At 35.2% G+C, this 21563-nt stretch overlaps 1 protein-coding gene across 1 annotated transcript; it reads left to right on the plus strand.

The window, feature by feature from the left end:
• Nucleotides 1–1345: 1345 nt before the first annotated feature.
• Nucleotides 1346–21044, plus strand: LOC104083841 (golgin subfamily A member 4-like; the record flags this gene model as incomplete). The annotated part of the gene is made up of 18 exons (XM_009587482.1): nucleotides 1346–1411; nucleotides 2802–2890; nucleotides 3425–3482; nucleotides 4155–4298; nucleotides 5385–5531; nucleotides 6698–6820; nucleotides 7471–7638; nucleotides 8014–8199; nucleotides 9685–9807; nucleotides 10005–10118; nucleotides 11779–12100; nucleotides 12459–12568; nucleotides 12955–13072; nucleotides 13821–13912; nucleotides 14866–15016; nucleotides 18960–19069; nucleotides 19942–20032; nucleotides 20914–21044. Coding segments are annotated over exons 1-18 (2343 nt in total), but the record flags the coding sequence as incomplete, so codon positions are not given.
• Nucleotides 21045–21563: the final 519 nt, after the last annotated feature.

The following is a 21563-nucleotide window of genomic DNA, read 5'->3' on the forward strand; positions in this document are numbered from 1 at the left end:
TGTCATTTCTCCAGTGCTAGTGCACTGTTAGTATTTCCCTTGTTGAATATATCTTTAAGGGGAAATTGTGGTCAGTGTTATTAAGAAATAGTGTTTATAATAGGCACGAGTAATAGCTATATAAATGTATTGTTGTATTAACTTTACAGAGTGCTTGTGGTTTGATTAACAGAGCTTCAGTGTTTGTCCTGCTTTGCTGTATGTCATATGTTTGTGCAGTTTTTATCCAGGAGCTTTTAAGTCGCAGATGGCACAGGCCATTTGAAAACAAGTTTAGCTTATTCAGCAGAAGAACCAACATCTTGGCAAGCCGTCAAGGATAAAAGCAAAAATGTGCAGATACAATAAGAAAATAGTTATATTAAAATGCTTTTCTTTCAGTGTGCGTGTTTAAAGCACAAAATTGTTCTCGGAAATGGATTTAAAATAATAAAACACTTACCTGAGTTTTTACACACTTCTGCTATTGTCTGCTTTTCTGCTGTAGTCTTGTGGGAGAGAGGAGAAAGGGGACTACTGTTGCCTTCCTTGGTAGTAAGAGGCGCCGAGTTCTGCCTCAGTGTTTTCTCCCATCATCTGATTTCTGCAAGAACAGGGGGAAAGGTCCTACCTTAATAGCTTCGTAGTGAGAACTCAGATGAGTGCTCTTTGAAGCCATTTTTAATATCAGAATGATTTTTTTAATACATGTGGGGAAAGCTGGACAAACATGAGTAGTTTTATGGGAGTCGGTGGACTGTGTTTCTGCCTGGGTAATCATCCAAATAGGTATTTGTAACAATACTTTACCAATTTGTAACAATACTTTACCATGTAGATTGGTCAAGCTGTGGGACTTCTGTGACCACCTCAGTATGAGCTGCTGCTGAAACCTGTCCTGTCCAGCGCTGTGTGCTCCTGAGTGCCCCTTGTGCTGGGCCCTGTGATATCTGACTCAGGGGAGTCAAGTAGGCTGGAAACTACCGAGATGAATAATACATGGTTGGGTTTTTTTAGCTGGATTTGGCTGCAGCTAGTGCTGGGACAACAGAATGGACGAGTATGAAGGCAAAGCTGCCAATGGGACTTTTCTTTTTGGTAACATCCCGTTACAATAAAAGCTGAAACCTCAGTTGCACTTTGAGCATCAGAAGAAACTTGTTTCATAAAATTAAGTGGGCCTCTGTTGTATCTTGTGGAATTTGTGAAAGGTTCGAGTATCCTACCCGTTGTTCTTCAGTGAAGAAGAGATTAATGGAAAAGGGTGCGTAGTGGATGACAAAGAATGGTTGTCAACACTGTAGAATAGAATCAAATCATAAAATAGAATCAATTAGGGTGGAAAAGACCTTTAAGATCATCGAATATGCAAGATGAAGAGCAGGATGAGGTACTGGCAGCGATGAAGCAGTGTGAAACCGTAAAAGTGAAGGTGAGCGGTTTGAACTTACAGGGGAAAGACAAATTATCTGTCACTGTGAAAACTTCAGAGAGGGTAGCCACAGATAATTTGGACTCCCTGCTTCTCTTATGCTTGATGCCTGATAATGCTATGTCCAGGACTTAGGCTGCCAAAGGAAGGAAAATGGTGATAGAAAACTTAATTGAATTGTGTTTAGGTGTACTGCTAGGAGAAGGGATCGACATTCACATTGCAGCTTCACCAGCTTCAGTGCTTTAACTTGCTGCCTCTACCCCAGAAGATAAGCAAAAAACATTATTCATTGACTTCACTGGGTAAGGAAAGTTCCATTCAGTTTTGTTTCCCAGCTTGATTTGGAAAACTTGTCAATATTTGGTGTCCCTCGTGTAAATAAAAACACATCGGAAAGTAACAGTTAAGGTATTCAGATAGGAATGCTGGCATGTGAAGTGAGCAAAAGTGATTGCATCAGTCGGAGCTGGAAATGAGCTAAAATATTCATAAATTAAATACAAATGTACCACCACGTTACATCTAGTGAGTCATTTTGTCCTCTTTGTACCTGGGTAACCCATTTATGTGTCTGGAAATGAGCTTTTCACTGAGAACAGATTTGATGTTGCGGCTCTGGAAGAGTTATGAGAGGAGGTTTCTACTTACAAGTTCTGTAATACCCATCCCCAAGCCTATGGCTTGTTTGTTGATTTTAATGTTAGAAAAGATTCTTCGCAGAATCCAGTTTGGCCTTGTAGATAATGTAGGCCATAGATGGCAGTCTGTGATTCCTGGTTTTAGCTTTGAAATGATAAACAGCTTTAAAAGCAGCCTCTGCTATCATTCTGCATACTTTTAAAGATAGGCTATGTGCTAATGTTTGTTATAAACTGCTTTCCAAATTCAGTACTTTAAGATAAGCTATGTGCTAATGTTTATTGTAAACTGTTTTCCAAATTCAGGACTGATCTGTGTATGCATATTTCATAAGTCTGTAATACAGATTAGAAAGGACAGATTATTTTCCTCTGGATGTTGCTAGTTGAGGGTGAAAATTACTGAACAGGTACAGCTTCTTTTTTCACTTCATGCTGCTATTGGGAATATTATCCAGAGGCTGAGCAAGATACATTAGTCTGCTCTTAAGATTATATCTCCAAGACACAATTTGGAATTTACTGCATGGGCTATTTTATAGACTTTGCCCATCTTTTTTCTCAACCGAGTATGTCACTATTATTCAGTAAAAGTCTTAACCTTTAGGCTGCCTCGTACCTACTCGGTCTTTAGGATTTTGCTTTTTAAAACCTTCTTATGGCCTATACTTGTATTTATTAGGAAGCTACAGCTTTCCGTGGTCAGAAGCTGCAATTATGTGTATGTCTGGTACTTTGGTGCCATTTAGAAATTTGTGGTACTTGATTGTGAGAAAAAGCAGCCGGGAACACTTGCTGTTCCTGGGGTTTCAGATGCAGGCATTTTATATGCTGATCAGTGATCTCAAGGGTTGCAACATTGCGACACACATTGTATTTTTCAGATACGCAGCAGTCACACAGCAATTAATGCAGTTAGGTGTTCTTTAATGTTTTTAGTCTTTATGTATGATTTTATAGAAATATGCATTGATATAATGCCTGTTATATTGTAGTGGCAGGCAGTGTTTAAGGTCAGGTTAAATATTAGCAAACTATACGTGGTTTGTATCTTCTATTTATATGTGGAAGAAGCAACTATGCTGAATAATACTTCATGGCATTTACTCTTTAAAGACGACTTTGGATTATTTTTCATAGTATTGACATTTTGCTGACTAGCAGTTTTTAGAAAAGGCATATTATGCATATTTTATACAGAATTTCATTATTTTCCAACAACTAGTAATGAGGTGGAGATCAGAGGTGCTGTCAGAATTGAACTAGTTTCAAGCATTTTACAGTGAAATATGTAGACAGAAGTACGAGTTAATTACAGTTATCTAGAGTCACTGGTACTTACTGTGGTATTATTTCATTTATTTTTTCACAGCTGTCGTGAAACTATGTGGAAATGGGGTAGTGGAGATGATTCTCCTTCCAAAACAGTAGTAAGTATTGAATTACTATTAAATAGTATTTTCTTAAGAATTTCTGACTTAGAGAATCTTTAATTGATGATATACTAATCGTATATATTTGCTCTTTTGTAAATAAGTTGCTTAACTAATTTTACCATGACTCAGTTTTAGGACTCTCAAAGTCAGGTTGGGTTCTTGCTTCCCATCTGCTTGGTATTTAATCTCTTGTGCATAGCACAGCTGCTCTATTCCTATTCACTATACTTATCTTGCTTTAAGAAAACACCTGTAGGAATTACAAAAGCTTTATCCCAAGTGTATTTTTTGTGTATATTATGTTCAGTAGCAATATTTTGTTGCCACTAGGTTCAGTAACACTACTACTGGTTGTTATGATGCAAATCCAGTAAATGAGGAAATTCAGTTTTAGATACCTAGATGCTTTGATGGTTTTGCTGTATTTCAAACAAATATTCCTAAACCGGTTTCTAAGATTTATCATTTCAGGTATCTAACAAACTTGCTAAAAATGGTCTGGCATAGGTACATACAATATATGTAAGTTTTAGTATTGAACTCTCACAAGATTTGCTGAATGTGTTTAAAAAAACCCGAACAAACACCAACTGATGACTTTTTTGCAGAAGCAGTATTTATTGTCTGCACCATTTTGTTTGTTCAAAGTATACTTAATGTCTGCAGGCTGCAGGCTCACAAGATGCAAGAAGCATGTCGGTGACAGATTTGACTGAACAGCTGACAAGTACTGAACAGCTGGTAACACAGCTCAAGGAGCTTGTCAAAGAGAAGGATGCTGAGCTTCGAAATAAAGATCTTCAGTTAAAGGTACCGTGCGTGTATTCTGGTCAAAAAGACTGTTTTAAAAAAACCCTTCGGTCCTGTTTATCGTGAGCTGTTTTCGTAGATACAGGCTTATATTCAATTACACCGACTCTAGGAACACAGGAAGCGTTGGTCATGATTAGCTCTTATGGTTGCTGGACGTTACCGCTTTTTGCCAGTGTGTCTTCTGTTCCAAAGTTGTAACTGGGTTTGGCTATTACACAGGCAACATGTGTTCCTTGCGTGAGCAGATGCACTTAATTGCAAGGAACAGGCTGACTTTCTGAGAGCTAGAGGTGCATGGTCATGTTAGGCTAAATATGGGGGATAACACCATCCAAATAATTCGTGGGCATTTAGTGAGATGCCAGCTTACCTCAGACTAAATTTCTGTAGCCAATTTTTTATTTCTCCTTCCACTATATATGTCTTTTTGTTGTATAATGATCTTACTATTAATGCTATTATCCTCTGCCTTTGACTGACATTAGGAAGGACAAAACTAGAAAGGATTTATATCTAATATCCTGAAGACTTTTGAGGGTTTGTTATTCTTTACTCTGTTGTTTTTTAAACAGTCATAAAGTCGGTCTGTTCCTGCAAGAGACTATTTTTACACTTTTTAAAAAAATGTCTTCTGTGGACACTAACAGCCAAATATTAAAATACTGAATTTTCTAAAACTCATTGTAAATTAAGTCGTCTCTTTAAACAAAATGAAATATGCTTTTATAGCATTATGAAGGTGTCTTTTTGCATCCAAAAAAAAAAAACCTCTTCTTGTTAAAAAATGAAGCCCTGAATTTGTATTGCTATCAAAAAATAGGAAAATTCTAACATTATAATGCCCTGGATTCTATACAATAATAATAATAATAATCATGTGCAGGAAGTTTAAATAATGAAAGGAAGGTTGTTTCATATATGCAGACCTGTTGCATGTGACATTATAATGTCTCTTCAGGGGAAAGATTTTTTTGGTAATCACTTTAGATTTCTCTCTCTCTCTTTTTTTTTTTTAATGGAAGAATTGAACGATGCAGTTGTTCCTGTAGCTAATTTAGTCCTTCATGACTTTGATGTTTGTAGGAGGAGAAGGAATCTGCTGATGCCAAACTTTCCAAGCTGAAGCTGCAAAACAAAGCCAAGGTTGCATCATTAACCTCACAGTTGGAAGAACTTAAGAAACAGTTATCAGTATCAGGAGGCTTAGAGGCAAAAGCAGAACAAAAAAAGGTAAGTGTTCTTACATTTTAAAGCAGATGTAATTTCTGTAAGGCTGTAGACAGTTTTGCGTGCTGGACTCAAATGTGGAACCAAAGATCGAATTCTGAGCTGAGTCAGATTAGGATCAGGGTAGACTGTGTTGGTGCTGTCAGTCCATCTGTGTATTTCTATTTCATTCTTCTTTTATCTTTCTGTAGAAATTTAGAAAATTGTACATTTCTTTCAAATTGTTTTAGTAAAAAAATGCTTACTGATCTTCATCTTATTAGCAGCTCAAACTTTTAACTCATGTGAATCAGGAAGGTAAGTTTTTGAGAAGAAAAGAAAATAAACCCTAACTTGTTACTTTAACGTCCAAGATAAAAATAGAAATACAAAAATGTCCTTGATAGCAAAATGTAAATTAAGTGTAGGAATATCTCATTTAAGTGACCAGTGTTTTACTGTTAACAAAGATTCTTACATCTGTTTGTAGTAGTGCAGTTGTGTGAGTAGACTTGTATTTCTTCAAAATAGCATATTTTGACTTCATACAGCTTCTAAAATAACTTCAGTGAGGCTTTAATATTTCTAGGGCATTTGTTTTTTAAAGGTATGCTGAAAGAGAACAGAAACAGATCAGTTTGTTGAAGTCCCTAGGTGTTCTCAAAGACACAGAGTAGCTAATTATTTATGCTTCTGATCTATTTTGCTGATAAAACATATTCTTAGCAATTGCACTTGATTTCCTTTGTAACGGCAAATGATTTCTATAACCCAGTAGTTATACCTACTGAAATTCTGATTGGAAACATTGTGCTTAGGAACAATTTAATTTACACTTCCCCACCCCCCCCCCCCCCCAACAGTCCTTTTTTCCCCTCCGAGTTTTGTGGACTATACTTGCCAGATTGTATGGGTTACAATTGCCAGAGGAAATGAATGCCCTTATTGCACATTCCAGTCCACTTTGCAGCAATAATTATCATTAATAATTTAAATACGAAGATTTTTACAAGCTCGATACAAATTCTGTGCCTGATTTGTCTAGCTTCTAATGGAATATGTAATATATTAGAGAACTGAAATACAAATCATGAGTAAAGTTCGCTTTTTCTCAGTATTATCTGAATAGGTAGAGGTACAGAAGTCAGGTGTTACCTGTTTACGGAATGCAAAACTCCCTGTTTTTGCAGGCATCAAAAGATGGTGACCAGGAAAATGCTGCGGCAAATCGTGGGAAAATATTAGTACTGAGAAGGAGAATTGAAGAACTAGAATCCCAGATCACACAAAAAAATGAAGAGTTACAAAAAAAGGTGGTGTTTTATATGATGCCAAGTGTGTAGCTTTTCACATTTGTGGTATAGGATTATGTTTAAATATAGTTATTTAAATATATTTATATATTTAATGATATGTTACATTATTAAACAGTTATTCTGAGAGTTTTCTGTTGCGTAGACAGAGAAATTCATATGCTACAACCTGCCTGAGCAAACACAGCGAGAATTCTGTCGTTGTGTATTCAGTGAGCAGTGAATCCTCCAGCATGCTTTTGTAGTCATTTGAAAATGAATGGAATAGGATACACAAATATGAACTTTGTGGGTTAATGTTATATTTAAATCTTGTATTTTGAACAAAAATGCTGTTTTGCTTCAATTTTTCTTGTTGCAAAAATAAGTCATAACAGGAAGAAATGTAGGCAAGGGATGATTTCATGTTATGGTTTGTACCTGTTCTGTGCAGTGATGTGTTTGGTGGACGTTGACTGTTGATTGTGGAAAGTGGCAGGGATGTGAATGCTGCAGAATTTCAGAGAGAAAGGCTCAATAATTAAAGATTACACTTAAAATTGAACCAGGTTATAAATTTGATTGTATTTTTTTCAGTACCCTAAAACAGGCAATAAGGAAATAATGCAAACCATTCTTCTGTACAAGCAATGCTGTCTTTTCATTTTCAGAGTGTTGAACTGGAGGCCCAGCGCTGTCGTGGGGCTGAAATGGATGCCATGCTGGCAGAGAAAGAAAAGAAGTTAGCTGAAAGGGATGCTTATATCATCGATTTACAGATAGCGTGCGGATCAAGTGGTGTTGCCAATGAAATACTCTTGCCCAATGAAGAATTGAAGGTATATTAGCAGCTCAAATATAAAATCTCCATAGAGGTTTCAAGGAATCAACGAATTCTGATGCGTTATACGGTGGATCCTTCTCTGAAGCACAAATCCTCTGCAGTTATTCATGTGAATAAAAATTCTTTACTGATTATTTTCATTTATGTTAGTAGATCTATATTTATTTACTTCTTTTGTCAGTACCATTTATATGTGTTAGTACCAACTTCAGAATCTGCTGACTAATTTCATTCAAGTTAAAACCAAACCTGAATTTTGAGTTCAGTGTTGCTTTAACTGAGGGAAGGGCAACAAGGTGGCTTCATGATGATTGCTTTATCTTTTTTCTGGGTCCATTCTTTTAATTGTCTTTTGATTTGCATTCTAAAGAATCAGCTAGCTGTTAAAGAGTCATCACTACAAAGCATGCAGATTCTAGTTCAGAACCTTACCAAGAAGGTTGGAGACAGTGAAGAAAAATGTAGCTTGTTCCAGGAACAGATTGAGAGTCTTAAAAATATTCAAAGCAAAGAAAGAGAGCGTTTCCAAGGAAAAGAAGCTACATATATGGAAAATGTAAGTAAACTCACTTAAAAATATTTACATTCTTTGGTGGAAGAAGTGGTATCTTGGCTGTAGTGTTTCTGTCTCGATAGTTAAGGAATGCCATTTTTAATTTGGGATGATTCTTGAGTAAAGATCTATATGGTGGTCAGATGAAATGAGAATAATGAAGCAGTAGATGGTTTGTGCTGGTGATAATTAAGTTGAAAGTTTTATGCAAGAAAGGAGTTTAAGGGTGTGGCTGGTGTTTGGGCACAGAGGAACTAGCGTGTAACAGTGAAATGAGTTGTGCAGAATTCTAGCTGAAGAGCCTGCAAATATCTCTTCCTTGTAACACTACACTTGAAGGTGCAAAAATGGACACGTGCATTGGCTGGTAGTGTTTTTGGATTATTGTAACGTTCTTGGCAGAAATGGCTATTTGGCAGGTCACTCTTATTTGTGCTGTGAGATATATGGTACACTTTTTAGCATGAGAGCGTGGAAAAAAATTGTTTTCCTCCTGACTGAAAAATAGCTGAAGAAGTTTGGTATACTTAATGGGGAAAATTTTCTAGAAGTTAGCAGCTGATTAACAGGCCAAGACAAACAACAACGACTTCCTAAATAATACTTTTTTTAAAAAAGAGAAAGAGGAAAAAAAAAAAGTGGAACTAGGGAGCATGTTATCCAATCCTTGATGTTACCGGGCTCTTCCAACCATCTTGGAAGCTAAATCTCAGATTTTAATGTCATGTCCTTGATCTCTCAGCGTTTGAGTTCTACCATATATGAAACTATTAACCTCAGTATTTTCCACATCATTTGATGGCTGAGTTTATTTTATCTGTAACAAAAATGCTACTTTTGATCCTGAACATGACCACACCTGTCACTAGCACACAGGGAATTAGTTTTGATACAGGAAAGAAAGAAAAAGACAAAGAGTTGAGACTGTAAAAGCCATTTAGCTGAGCACAGTGTTGTTACTAAGATATAAATCTGGGTAAGACTTCATGTGAATTTATTCCAAATACCATTAGCGAGATTCCAAAAGTTATATCCAGTTCTTATAAAAATTGTAAGATCGCTAACAAAGACACATTGGAGGTAGAATACAAGTTTTTGAGGAGGCGGCAGCTAGGTTTCAAAGCTGCTGTTTGGGCTTAATTGATAGAAACTTGAGAGAAATGAACATGATCAGTGCAATCTTTCAGAAACTGAAAGAATCAGAACAATGGCATCCAAAAAAGAAAGGTGAAGATCTGTGATATTAAACAAAAATGCTTCTCATCTAAAGTTTGTTTTTGTGGAATTGAGACAAAAAAAGTTGGAGGTTTATCCGCATGCACCACTGACATCAGTAATCACTGACTGATTAGTATATTTACTGTTAAGTGGAAGCAAAATTCAGACTTAAGATAGAATTATCTTGCTGTACCTTTAGTTAGACAGTTCAGTGTACTTCTACTATACCTTTGTGGACTGGTTTCATATTTACTTTCTATGTGTTTTCAGGCACGTGTGTTTCAAAATATTATCCAGGAAAAGCAAAAAGAACTAGAAGCACAGAGGGAAAAGCATGAACAGGAGCTCTTTAAATTAGCTGCTAAATCTGATGCAAGTGCTGACCTAGAACAGGTATGTTGCTTTGGAAACTCAATAGCTTGCTTTGATTTATTTAGACACGGGAATTTGGAATCATGTAATTACTAACCTCTGCAGCACAGTTCAGATGTCTGGTTGGGAAAATAAAGGTAAGTCTTTTTCTTTCTCTTCTGAAACTTTTAACTCCTTTATTGATTGCTTGATTTTTTTTTTTCCTTTCCTTTTGCTAGCTACTAAAGGCCTTGAAACAGAAGCTCCACGAAAAGGAAGAAGTCATGCTGGGAAGGACACAGGTGATAGATGTCTTGCAAAAAGAACTGGATGCCAAGGACCAGCAATTGAAAGTAAGAAACAGCATACATGCACAACTAAACTCATCAGGTCAATTACAAGTTCAAAAAGCTGTTTGGATGTGCACAAAAGATAATTTTGCGTAACGTATTTAGGCAGCTCTCTGGGAGGCCTTGACATGTGCTAATAATGCAATGATAGTTGTGCAAACACATACTAACTCCAGTTAGGAAATTAACTTAAAGGAGAGGTAAAGTCCATAGAATATAAAACTGTCAACTATTGCCCGTAGTTTGACTTGATTCATTTTGGGAACTTGTCATGTAGGGAAGACTTTTTGCTGTCAAAAGATTTCAGCTTCTCTAGTTAGAGACTGGAGTGAGCCCCAAAACTGAGGCCTTTTTTTCCCCTCAAAGAGAGTGTTTTGCTAGTAGTGTGCCTTTCCTTTTGCTGTATTTCTACTGATTGCAAAGGCAATACGTAATCAAGGTTCTTTGTGTTTAAGCACATACCGTGAACTCTGATTATAGCCTTTGAGTGCTGCCGCTTCAGTTCAACAGTGTAGAAAAGGATGTTGCAGTCTCTCAGATAGGCTTTTGGGACCCTTTGCTGAAACAGACACATTATAGCCTGTCTGGGGTGCCAGGTCCAGCATTTTAGCTATACTATTTCCAACAAATTTTCCACTTACCAAGAGGGCTGCCAGAATCAAAATCTTACTAGAAATAGTTTCAGCTATGTACCCAGGTAGATGTCATGGTCAGGTAGTTAAGATCCGTTGGTAGTTTAAGCCTGTTTCATTTGTCCTTCCCATTTGTTATGCCTCCTGCCTTATGCAGGCGTTTTTTTTGTTTGAGTTAAACGCATCTTCCTACAGTGATCCTCTCAAGAAAAATAGTACCTAGTGCTAGCACGTTGAGGGGACGAAATGCATACCTTGAAAGTAGGGAGAAGGTTTGACTGTGACAACATGAACTTAAAGCACTTTAAACTGTAATGGAATCTCAGCTTTAGTATTAAAACAGCAGGAAACCTTGCTTTATTTACATAAGCAGTTTTAACCATATTTTGGAAATGTTGCCTCTGCTGTTCTGCACAGCTTCTGTACTTGGACGTTTATATTCCTAGGTTTATGTATTATGACACTAGTTTTTTGAACAGCAGGTCTAATGTGAGTGGACTGCTCTGTTACAGTGATCTGTAATCTTTTCTACCTCTTTATGTATTAAAATAACTAATGTAAAGGCACTGAAAGTATAATTAGCACTAAGAAAACTAGATAGCAACAAAATATTGTAAAGAACAACTAGATCAGTTTGCCAACTTTTAATTTTAATGGATGTGGGTGACAACACCTGGGTGGCATTGTAGTGAGCATTCTTAATCTTTGGGATCACTGTTAAAGAGAACTGCTTCCGTTTTTTTTATATTCCATAGAACCAAACATGCTTTTTATTTTCACCTATGGAAGAGATTGCATGTAGTTTGCACTCAAATAGTGATGCCATTTTGCTGAAGTCCCTACTTCTGTCTTGGGAAGTTAGAGCTGAGTAGCTTTTGTAGTAGAGTCGGGTTACCAACAGTAGCACTGATTTCTGATTATAATGTGGAGAAGTATGTAAGAATACAGATATAATATTTGACAGTGGTACTGAAAATACTTTGCATTAAAATATAAAGGTTTTTTTGTTTGTTTGGTTGGTTTTTTTACAGGAGATTAATGAAAACCTGAAGCGTCTTCTGTCTGAAAAAGAAAACCTCCAGTCTAAACTGGATGCTGAGAAACATGTAATGAGAGCCCAGTTAAGAGACATGATGGAGAAACATGAGCTTGAAATGACAAAAGTTAGGGAGAAATATAATGCTGAACTGCATGAAATTAAAGAGAAACATGAAACTGAGCTACAAGAGAAAGATCAGGCCCTGTTTCAGCTTAAGAAACAAGTGGCAGAATTAAGTGGTAGTGGACAGACTAACCCAAAAGAAGTTGGAGATCTGGAGTCTATAACCAAAGAGAAGATGGAAGATTTAGAAGGTATCCTATTTAAACAGTTGTTACATATGAATGGTTCCTTTGCCCCATACTGTTACGTATTGTATGCCAATTTCATACCTCTTGCAAGTAGAACTACATTAAATTTGGTGGAAGAGTTATTGCCACACTAATTGAAAAGTATCTATGCTCGAATACTATAATAATGAAGGTTATAGGAATACCAAGATAATCACATGAACTGTAAATTTCTCACTACATTTCTTATTGTTATGTTTTTCTTTAAATGCAGTTGGCTTGTAAAAGTGTATAACTTCCAATTGTTAAAGGAATTAAACACAGGTCTTGTATTAATAATATTTCTAGGGTTTTAAATAATTTTTTGTGTCTTGTTTCTTAGTACAAGTGAAATTGAAAACGGAAGAGGCCACCAAATCTGAAGCAAAGTTTCTGAAAATGAAAGCGTGGTCTAAATCAAGAATCAAACAACTGGAGGATGAACTAAAAAATGTATGTGTAACATTATGTTTAATATTGCATGCCTGTTTTAAGAACTACTGTGCTTGGAGATTTGACTGAAAAAAGTAAAATCTGGGGTAAATAGAATATTAAAATAATTTACTCAAAGTATCTTTATATATGAATTAATGTATAAAAATTGAATGGACATAAAATGTTGATACAGGATGAAGTTTCTACAAAAAGTACTGCAAACTGGTGTACCAGCATTCGGGAGTAAATTTGTTAGAGATTAGCTACTTTATTACACTTTCAAATATTAGAAAAACAGCTATTCTAAATATTACTACGAAATCAGAAAAAAAAGTTGCATTGCCTTTGCTGTGTTTCTCATGTTTTGGTGCATTTGAAAAACTCATAACTATTTTTTCTTTTAGTTTTCATCAAAGAATAGTGATGTATCTGCCTTAAACAATCGTGTCTCAGAATTAGAAATTGAAAATGAAGAACTACAGTCAAAACTGCAATCGTTACATGAAATCAGAACTCAAAATGGTAAAAAAAAAAAATCTATTTTTCTTTTGCAGTTGATTCAAAGTAAAGAGATAAAGATAAATGAACTTTCTCATTTTTATTTTCAAAGTGTATCCTTGTTTTTAAATAGATTCTGAAATAACTTCATGCAGCTTTGAACAATAGCATACAGTACTTGAGTAAGAGTTACAGCTCAGCTTCTCCTTCCCTAAATCTACCTGTGCATAATACTTGCTGCATTTCGGCTTAGGCAGAGTATGTGTAAACTTTCCCAGGAAGTGGAAGAGGCACTTTCTTAAGAGGAAAAATGAGATCAAACATACTTGGAAAATTTATCAGAGTATACACAATAAACTTTTGAGAGCAGTGAGTTTCCAATAAATTAAGATTATCTCAAATATTTTTCTTTTGTAAGGATTTGAGAGAGAATTTTTGCTTAAAACCTCACATAGTTTAAAGTAGAGTTCTGTGAGAGATTTTTCTGTTTCACCTTGCATTATTTTCTCTGACATCCTTTCTGTAAATGAAAAATGGTAGAATTTTCAGTTCATCAGTCTAAATTGTTAGCAGGTTAGATTTAAAGCACTCATCAATATTTAATAATCAAGAAGTCAATTTCATGGGTAGATGGACAACACAGCCCAACAGAGGTCTTCTAACTGAAATGAATCATCATCTGAATATTCTTTTTGAATCTTTCTTTTAAATTTTTATTGATCTTCCTATTGGTTTTGTGTCCTGACGAGCCAAATTTATTATGTTTTTATAGAAGAATTGCTGACTAAGCTGGAAGTCTATGAAGAGCAGCAAAGGAAGTTGCAAGCTGATCTTGACCAAGTTACAAAAAGGGCAGCTTCACAGGTTAGCTTTAAAATTTATTTGTATGAGTTTCTGATTAACTTAAACAGTGCTAATTAGACTATGAAAAGTGTGTTAGCTGGATTTTGGAGCTGAAAATTAATTTAGTGATATGGAATTGTCAGTGTCAGTAGCTGTTCAGTTGGATAACAAGCTGACAGGTTTTGAATTCCATAAAAAGACTAATTTCTACTTACATTTCCTCATACCTTAAATTATATTTTTCCAAGCAGTTTATTATTTATTTAGTTACATTTAACATGAGTCATCAAAGTGTAGCTGTTATTGTATATAATACAAATAGCTTTCAGAAGGAAATAATAGCTGTAACCTTGACAAATGTACAGGTCTGGATAACAAAGAAAATTCTGCTAAAGGGCTTTAGATGGGTTAATGGTGTATGTTAATCATGGTAACATGGTAACCTTGTACAGCCCTAGCAGCAGAGCCAGTTTGAAACAGTTAATTATATTTTGCTAAAAAAGAATTATTTTTTCCAAATTTTGTGGAAAAGGTGGGTTTTTTTGGTAAAATCTTAAAATAGTTTATATTTTGATGGGAAGGCAGAAGCATTTTTATTCTGTTCACGGAAAAAAAGTTAATAGAGATTTGTTATTCCACATAAAGCCAATTGAATATTGTTTTACTTTGAAACATTGCTAAGATGAAAATGTGCAACAAAAATATTTTGGTTAAAAAAGCCATTTTTCGTTTTAAAATATTTCAGATTAAAAGTGCAACTGGCAGTAGCATTTTTGATATTTTACGAAGTGGTGAGGCTTGGTTTTTACATAATCTACAATACCAATTATCATCTCTTTCATAGATTTTTATTTATGCAAAGTGGTGAATTATAATAGGTTGTTTTCGCTGTGAATGGTTTACAACTTAAAATGTTATTTACATTTGCAGTGGTATTTGGTGAATATATTTTCATGCACAGTTTCTCTTGTTAGGCCAGTGAATCAGGTAGTGTGGATGAATTGCAGAGTCAGCTCTTGGAATGGCAAGAAAACGTACCAGAGTCAGAGGAGTCCCATGATCAAGTCAGAGAAGAGAAATCTGCTATGGCCTTGAGAATGGCTCAGATTGAGGAGGAGAGAGAAGGTGAATTGTTTTATTTACGATAAAATTACCATATTTTACATTTTATGTATCTATATCTATCTCATAGAATCATAGAATAGTTTGGATTGGAAGGGACCTTTAAAGGTCATCTAGTCCAACCCCCCTGCCATGGGCAGGGACATCTTCAACTAGATCAGGTTGCTCAAAGCCCAGTCCAACCTGACCTTGAATGTTTCCAGGGAGGGGGCACGTATATACATACATATGTGTTTGATAGCACACCACCATATGACTCATTTCTGTAGTCATAAGATTTGTATAGCTAGTGAAATTGCTTAAATTTGCAATTTCTACTTTTTCCTATTTCCGTGAATCTGTTTTTCATACATTCATCTTTTTTGTATTATTTTTATGAGTAGATGTGCTTGTTCTGTTTGCCATCTCAGTTGCTGCTCTGTAAGACTGCTTGAATTTACTTCAAAAGCTTATTGTCTGCATATGAATGATCAATGATAAAAAGTTCACCACTGAAATATTAAAGCTGCCTGCCTAGAACAAGCAGTGAAGGTGTGGGGAACTATAGTATTGGTTAGAATTTGATGAATGAAGGTGGTGCTTTAGTAAAATGTACCTGAGACAGAGTTTCGCTTTAAACATAATGAATGAGAAACCTTTCTTAGAATATTTAGTAATTGATTAGTAAGTGTCACTTGTATAGGTCAGCTGAATAACATTAACTGGCAATGGTTTGGAGCTAGTTAAAAATATTAAATTACTTACAGAAAATAACATTTCAAGAAATCTCAGGTTTTATAGTTTTCTAAATTATTCGTAAAACCGATGATGAGAAAGTGAAGCAGCTTCTGTTAAAACTTATAAAAGTCTGGTTATATTTCAGCTAGTTTTAACTGTTTTTTCCATGCTATCTAGTACTATATTATAATTTTTGTCTTGTTACTTAACTGCGTGGGGATTAATGGCAAATTTTAATGTGCACAGCCCACCATCATAATTAATCCACTTAGTTAATTTGAGCCGTCTGTTTTTAATCCGCGATTGAATTATTTTTCATTTACATGATCAATTTGGAAGCTCAGTATGTAAGCACAGAAATGTTTTAAGGATCACGTCTCTTCTTTTTGAGCCATTTACGCATGTAATGCTTTGGAATTGAAAGAGAATAATATTCCCTTCATTAAAACTACCTGTTATCTCATCTGTGGTAACTACAGATCCACATGCAATATTAATAACAGTTGTAAAGTTTCATCTGCGTCAGTCCGTGTTTAATTTTGCATTTTTTCCCCTTGGGATAAGCATGACCTTTCTGTTTCTTTTTTCCTGCCGTTACACCTGATGAGCACTCAGCGTCCCTTCCCCCTCCACTCCTACCCTACACTGCGATTTGGTCAGCCAGTGAGAACATAGTTTCCCATCAGTTTTGTGCATGCAGGTTCCTGCAGCAATGGCCACTTGTAATGTACTGTTGCTGATTTCTTCTGTTGTTGCTTCTTTTGAGGAAATCGCCAAAAGTACCTTGTAAGATTTGCCATTGATGGTATGGTTTTTAGCAATACAAATGTAACAAGTGCTGGTTTTAACTTGATTTTTTTTTTTCTGCCTTGCAATACCTGTTTCTTCATTTATATTAACCGAATCATCTTTCTTCATTTTTCTTTGTAGTAACAGCTGACTCCATATTTATGTTGTAACTTTATCTAGTGAAAAATTTCTTGGCTTGCTGCAGCTGGTTTGTGACTAAGTAAGAATCAAATTCATTTAAATCTTCTTAGTGGTACTTGAAATTCAGTAGTATTTTTTTTTTAAAAAAATTATATTCCATCCTATAAACTGCAGAACTTTGCATGCATTAATGTTAGCTACCAATATTTTAAGCAATATACCAACCCACTACTTGTGTCATCGTAGTCTATGACAATTTGCCATATATGGCGATTGTCTCTTTTGGGTTGAATGTGTGGGGAGCTGCAAAAGCGTAGAGGATGACAGTATTGATTACATTTATAGACTGGGGCTTGATTCCTCTGCAGACCACTAAAGATTGTGATATTTAGTGTGAATAGTGACACAAGGAAATATAGACACATCTTTAGTTAATTTAAACGCAGTGTGTATCTGAAGAAAGGCGTCCTGGAAGGTTTTTCAGTTTTTATGTTAGATATAATTGCAAATGAAAAGCTCCCTAAGCTGCTGTAAAACATTAGAAATTGTATTTACTTACTAATTGTTGTTAAAGCAATGCTGAATTTAACTCAGTGTTTTAACACTTGCCTGAGTGTTCTTAATCATTCTAAAGCTCCAATTTCTATGCTTTAATTTTTCACGTGACAATGGTAATTTCATTCTTTTTTTCATTATCAAATGCTTAGGAGCCTAGATATTTTGGGTTCCTAAAGGACAGCGTGTTATTCATTCTGATTATACTTAAAAACAGATTACCTCAATTTCAACTTACAAGAAATTGAAATTTTTTTTTTTTTTTCCCCCTCCAAAGAAGGGATTAAGTTCTTATCTGGAATAACGCGTGCTCCTTGAATTGCTTCACTGACTTCAATGACAGTTCTTGTAAACAGAGGCATGCGATCAAAATTTGGCATTTATTTTTACGGCTTTGAAGAAGTATTTATAATGATTAAAAAAAAAAAAGTAGTAGATTCTATACTTGAAAATAAACAATGGTGTGTAAAATGAATGCTGATAAAGTGACAGTGCCGGAAGCCAAAGTGTAATTAAAACCAGAAGTAAAAACCAATTTAGTAGTCCTACTTTAAAAAGGTCATTAATTTTTTTTCTTTAACTTTTTTCCTCTAAATCTTTTCTGACAACATGTTAAGTATGTAATTTTGAAATATTACAGGAAGAACTTAAATCTAGTAGGTGTTACAGAATTGTGTGTTAATGAAATTCGTGGTGTAAGTAATCCTTGGACAACTCAGATGAAAGCTGAGTATTCCCAGTAGGGCTGAATCTCCTAATAGTTTCTGGTGTTTATCTCACAGATGCATTGACATAAGTTCTCTGAATTTTGCATGCTGTGAGGACAACTGTGGAGTGATGTGGTTAAATTGAAAGCTAAATTTGTAATTATCTAATTAATGTAATTTTTAATTGAAGTATGGAGCCACCTTTACTTTCATTTCTTTTCACGGGCTGTTCTGTTTTGTCTGCTTTGCATGAAACATCTATTTCCTAATCTGTTACCCCAAACATGTTTTGTCATATCACAAAACAGATGGGAATGTACTTTAAATGAAAAATAATTTCTAACAACGAACAGGATGTATACCTAAGCTTTCATATTCCGAATTTATTCAGTGTGTTTATTTACAAGTGATTCTGTATTTGTTTTAAAAAGAATGGTATTATTAATTTATGATAAGATGGTTTGATGCCAGTTTGCAGTGTAACACATGCTTGTGACTTCCTTAAATTACCTGGCTTTGTAGCTCATACTAAAATTACAGTTGAAAGGAACACATGTAATTTCCATAAAAATGAATGTGATTGTTCAGATTATAAAAACCGCAGCTGTTTCAGCTGATGCCTTTATCATACAAATTAGGTATATTTTAACCTGGTAAATTGAAATGAGATGTAATTTGGCATTTTAATTGGTTGGCTTTTTGTTTTTTTAGTATCAGCATAACTTCACCCTTTCCAGTCTCCTGTATAAAGTCTTCATTTAGAGCTGATGAAGAAGTAAAGTTAGATTTCAGTTTGCTTCTTCTTAGTGAGATACGCAGACTTTATTCTTATGTTCTACATAGTAATGTTGGAGGGAAATCACAAGGTGAATGCAATGGATTGCTTCTTTAATCTTGTTCCTGTCAGTCATTCATAGGGACTTCAGCCTGTCCCTGGTCTCTTTTCATGTAGTAGTGTCTGATATAAATGTAACTGCTTTCCTGTGGCACAAAACTGATTGAGGATGACTGGTTCTTTCCTGGCTGCTCTGATCCAGCCATAGTCTCAGGGCAACAGGAGCTGGAGGAGGAACTGACCACAGTTCAAGGAATGGGCAGGCTGCAGCAGGCAAGAAGAAAAAACAATCAGACCAGCAGGAAGCTTCAGGTGGGTTAAAAGAGATAAGAGTTTATTTTTACCTGTATGTTAATAAAAATATGGAAAGTACTATTATTTATATGGTGCTTTACACTTAAAAACATTAAGAGTTTGAGAACTTACATTAATTATGTAACTGAAGACTTTGGTAAATTTAATGATCGTGTATGTAGCCAGAAGATGAGAAATTCTGATGGCATCACACCTCTCTATTCCTTGAGTAAGGAGTCTACTTAATTTGACACTGAAAAATAATGAGCTTTCCTCTGGAGTAATTTACATGCTTGAAGCTATGTGCATGCCTAATATGTTAAGGCCATTTTTGGTTTAGATACAATCTTTACGTATCTCTTTGTTGGTGGAGCTTTACTCAATAATTAGTAAGTAGTATCTGTTCATTCAGCTGTACTTTTAGGTAGTTGGTGCTGTAACTTGCACAAAAAAATTATAATCTTTTGTAATAAGAATTAGGACGTCACTGTCACATTAACATACCATTGAAAGAATAATTTTATGTTTAACTCCGATACTTTACCCTGAGGTTCGGAGAACCCTGTTAACTGTAGAAATCAGGGGACCAATTAAGGTATCCAAACGTAGTTATCCATTGGCCTTTCAGATGCCTGAGGGTATCTTTAAAGGCCTGGCAGATACCATACAAAACCTGTAGGAGACTTGGCTTTTCTGGAAATAATAGCTGGAAGCTGGGCAGGTTACTCTAGTGTCCCCAGCCATCCCATATACTTACATTTAGGCACCTGAATCACTTGTTGAGTTTTAGGACTTTTAATTGAAACTACACTTTTACTAACAGAATATATATTTTACCCTTGCTTCCTTTCTTCATTAAATTAAAGTTCATTTTCATGTTTTGTGCATAGGAAGAATACAACTTTGATAGAAAACAATGCTTTCAAGAATTGAATGTCACCTTGGATAGCACTGATTCAGCTGAAGGAGAAAATATGGGAGGTTGGTGGCCAGAGTACACTTCACCTAATGCAGGTGTGATAGCGACTAGACAGTTTATTAAAGCATGCACAGCATCTGTATTTTGTGTCTATTTTTGTTTTCAAATTCAACTAACAACCCATTTGTGGTGTATTCTAATCTTTGTTGAATTTTTTTGGCTTGCATTTTCTTCCTTTTCATTTTAAAGCATGTGCGTGCTGGATGAACTGCCTAGTGTTGGTTCAGAAGTAGAATATAAATATGACTAAACGCTGGAATTGGTTGAGCCTTGGTGCCCATGAAATATCCTATGTGGCAAGATCATGTGTTTTTTAAGTTATGAGTCTTGTTCCTGTGACTGTATTTCCAGTCTATGTAAGTTATGTTGCAAAACAGAATTGCATTCCATTGCTGTATGCTTTTAATTTAAAAATCAAATTCTTACTTTTTTAAAGCAAATGTTTTTATATTGGTGGTAAAGGCTGCAAGTATATCTTATTGTTAAAAAGGAATAGACTGATTTGCAAATTTTGATACAAACCAGTGTACTTAGTTTATTAATAATAGCTTAAGATCTGATCCTGCAAGTACACGATTAACTTGCGATTAAAGTAACGTGAGCCACACTATTGATTGAGCCACAATATTGTTTAGAGTATTTCTGCCAGGTTCTCTGAGTTCTTGAGCTATGCAACTTTATTTTGGTTTTTCAACAGTTAAGGGTACTTTTGCCATGCAATTTTTGGAAATGCAGGGCCTCAGGCATTTCCACTGGTAATGGTTGAGATCTGATTGTCCCCAATACTGGTGAGAATTGTCAATAAAAAGCTGAAACCATTTCTAGTCTTCAGAAATTTTAGTAGACCTTTCTTGAAATAATTTTTCCTCTTTGACTTAAGTAGGTTTACGGAGTGTCGTTGAAGAATTGGAATTGGAAAGAAATCAACTGCAGGAACAAATTCTTTTTCTAGAAGAGCGTTGTCAGGATTTGGAAGATAGATTGCAGCTTCAAGGTAGAATGGAGGCTCTTCAGGTGAGCTTTTGTAGTTGTGTAAAACCTGATAATATAAGAGAATTATTTTATTCTCTGTTTATGTTCTCACAATCACAGCCTACAGTAAGACAAAAATGACAATTTGCAGCTAGCAAAAATGTCTAAAGCCTACTTTATACTTCATAATTTTGTTGGCAGAGAGTGTACAAATACTTTATTGTGCTCTGAAGTTGAAGCCTGTTACTTTCATTCAGCGAAAGTAAAAGTAATCACATGAAGAAACTTGTTTGAAAGTAAGCTTTGTTATTTGTTTTAGAAACATAGTAAAAGGCAACATGATTTTCATTGTACTTTGTGGGGGCCCTTTGTCAGAAGGGCCAGAATTAGGTTTTGTTACTACTGGCATGAGTCTCCCTCTTCTTACATCCCTCAAGTTTCTTTTATATAAATATATGTGCATATGCATATTACTACTTTTATATATATATACACGCAAATATATTTATAGAGAAGAAATGGTGTAAATAAAGAAAAAATAATAATTTAATATTTATTTTT

The sequence above is a fragment of the Fulmarus glacialis genome, unplaced genomic scaffold, assembly GCF_000690835.1.
Source record: "Fulmarus glacialis isolate BGI_N327 unplaced genomic scaffold, ASM69083v1 scaffold15241, whole genome shotgun sequence".
NCBI lineage: Eukaryota > Metazoa > Chordata > Aves > Procellariiformes > Procellariidae > Fulmarus > Fulmarus glacialis.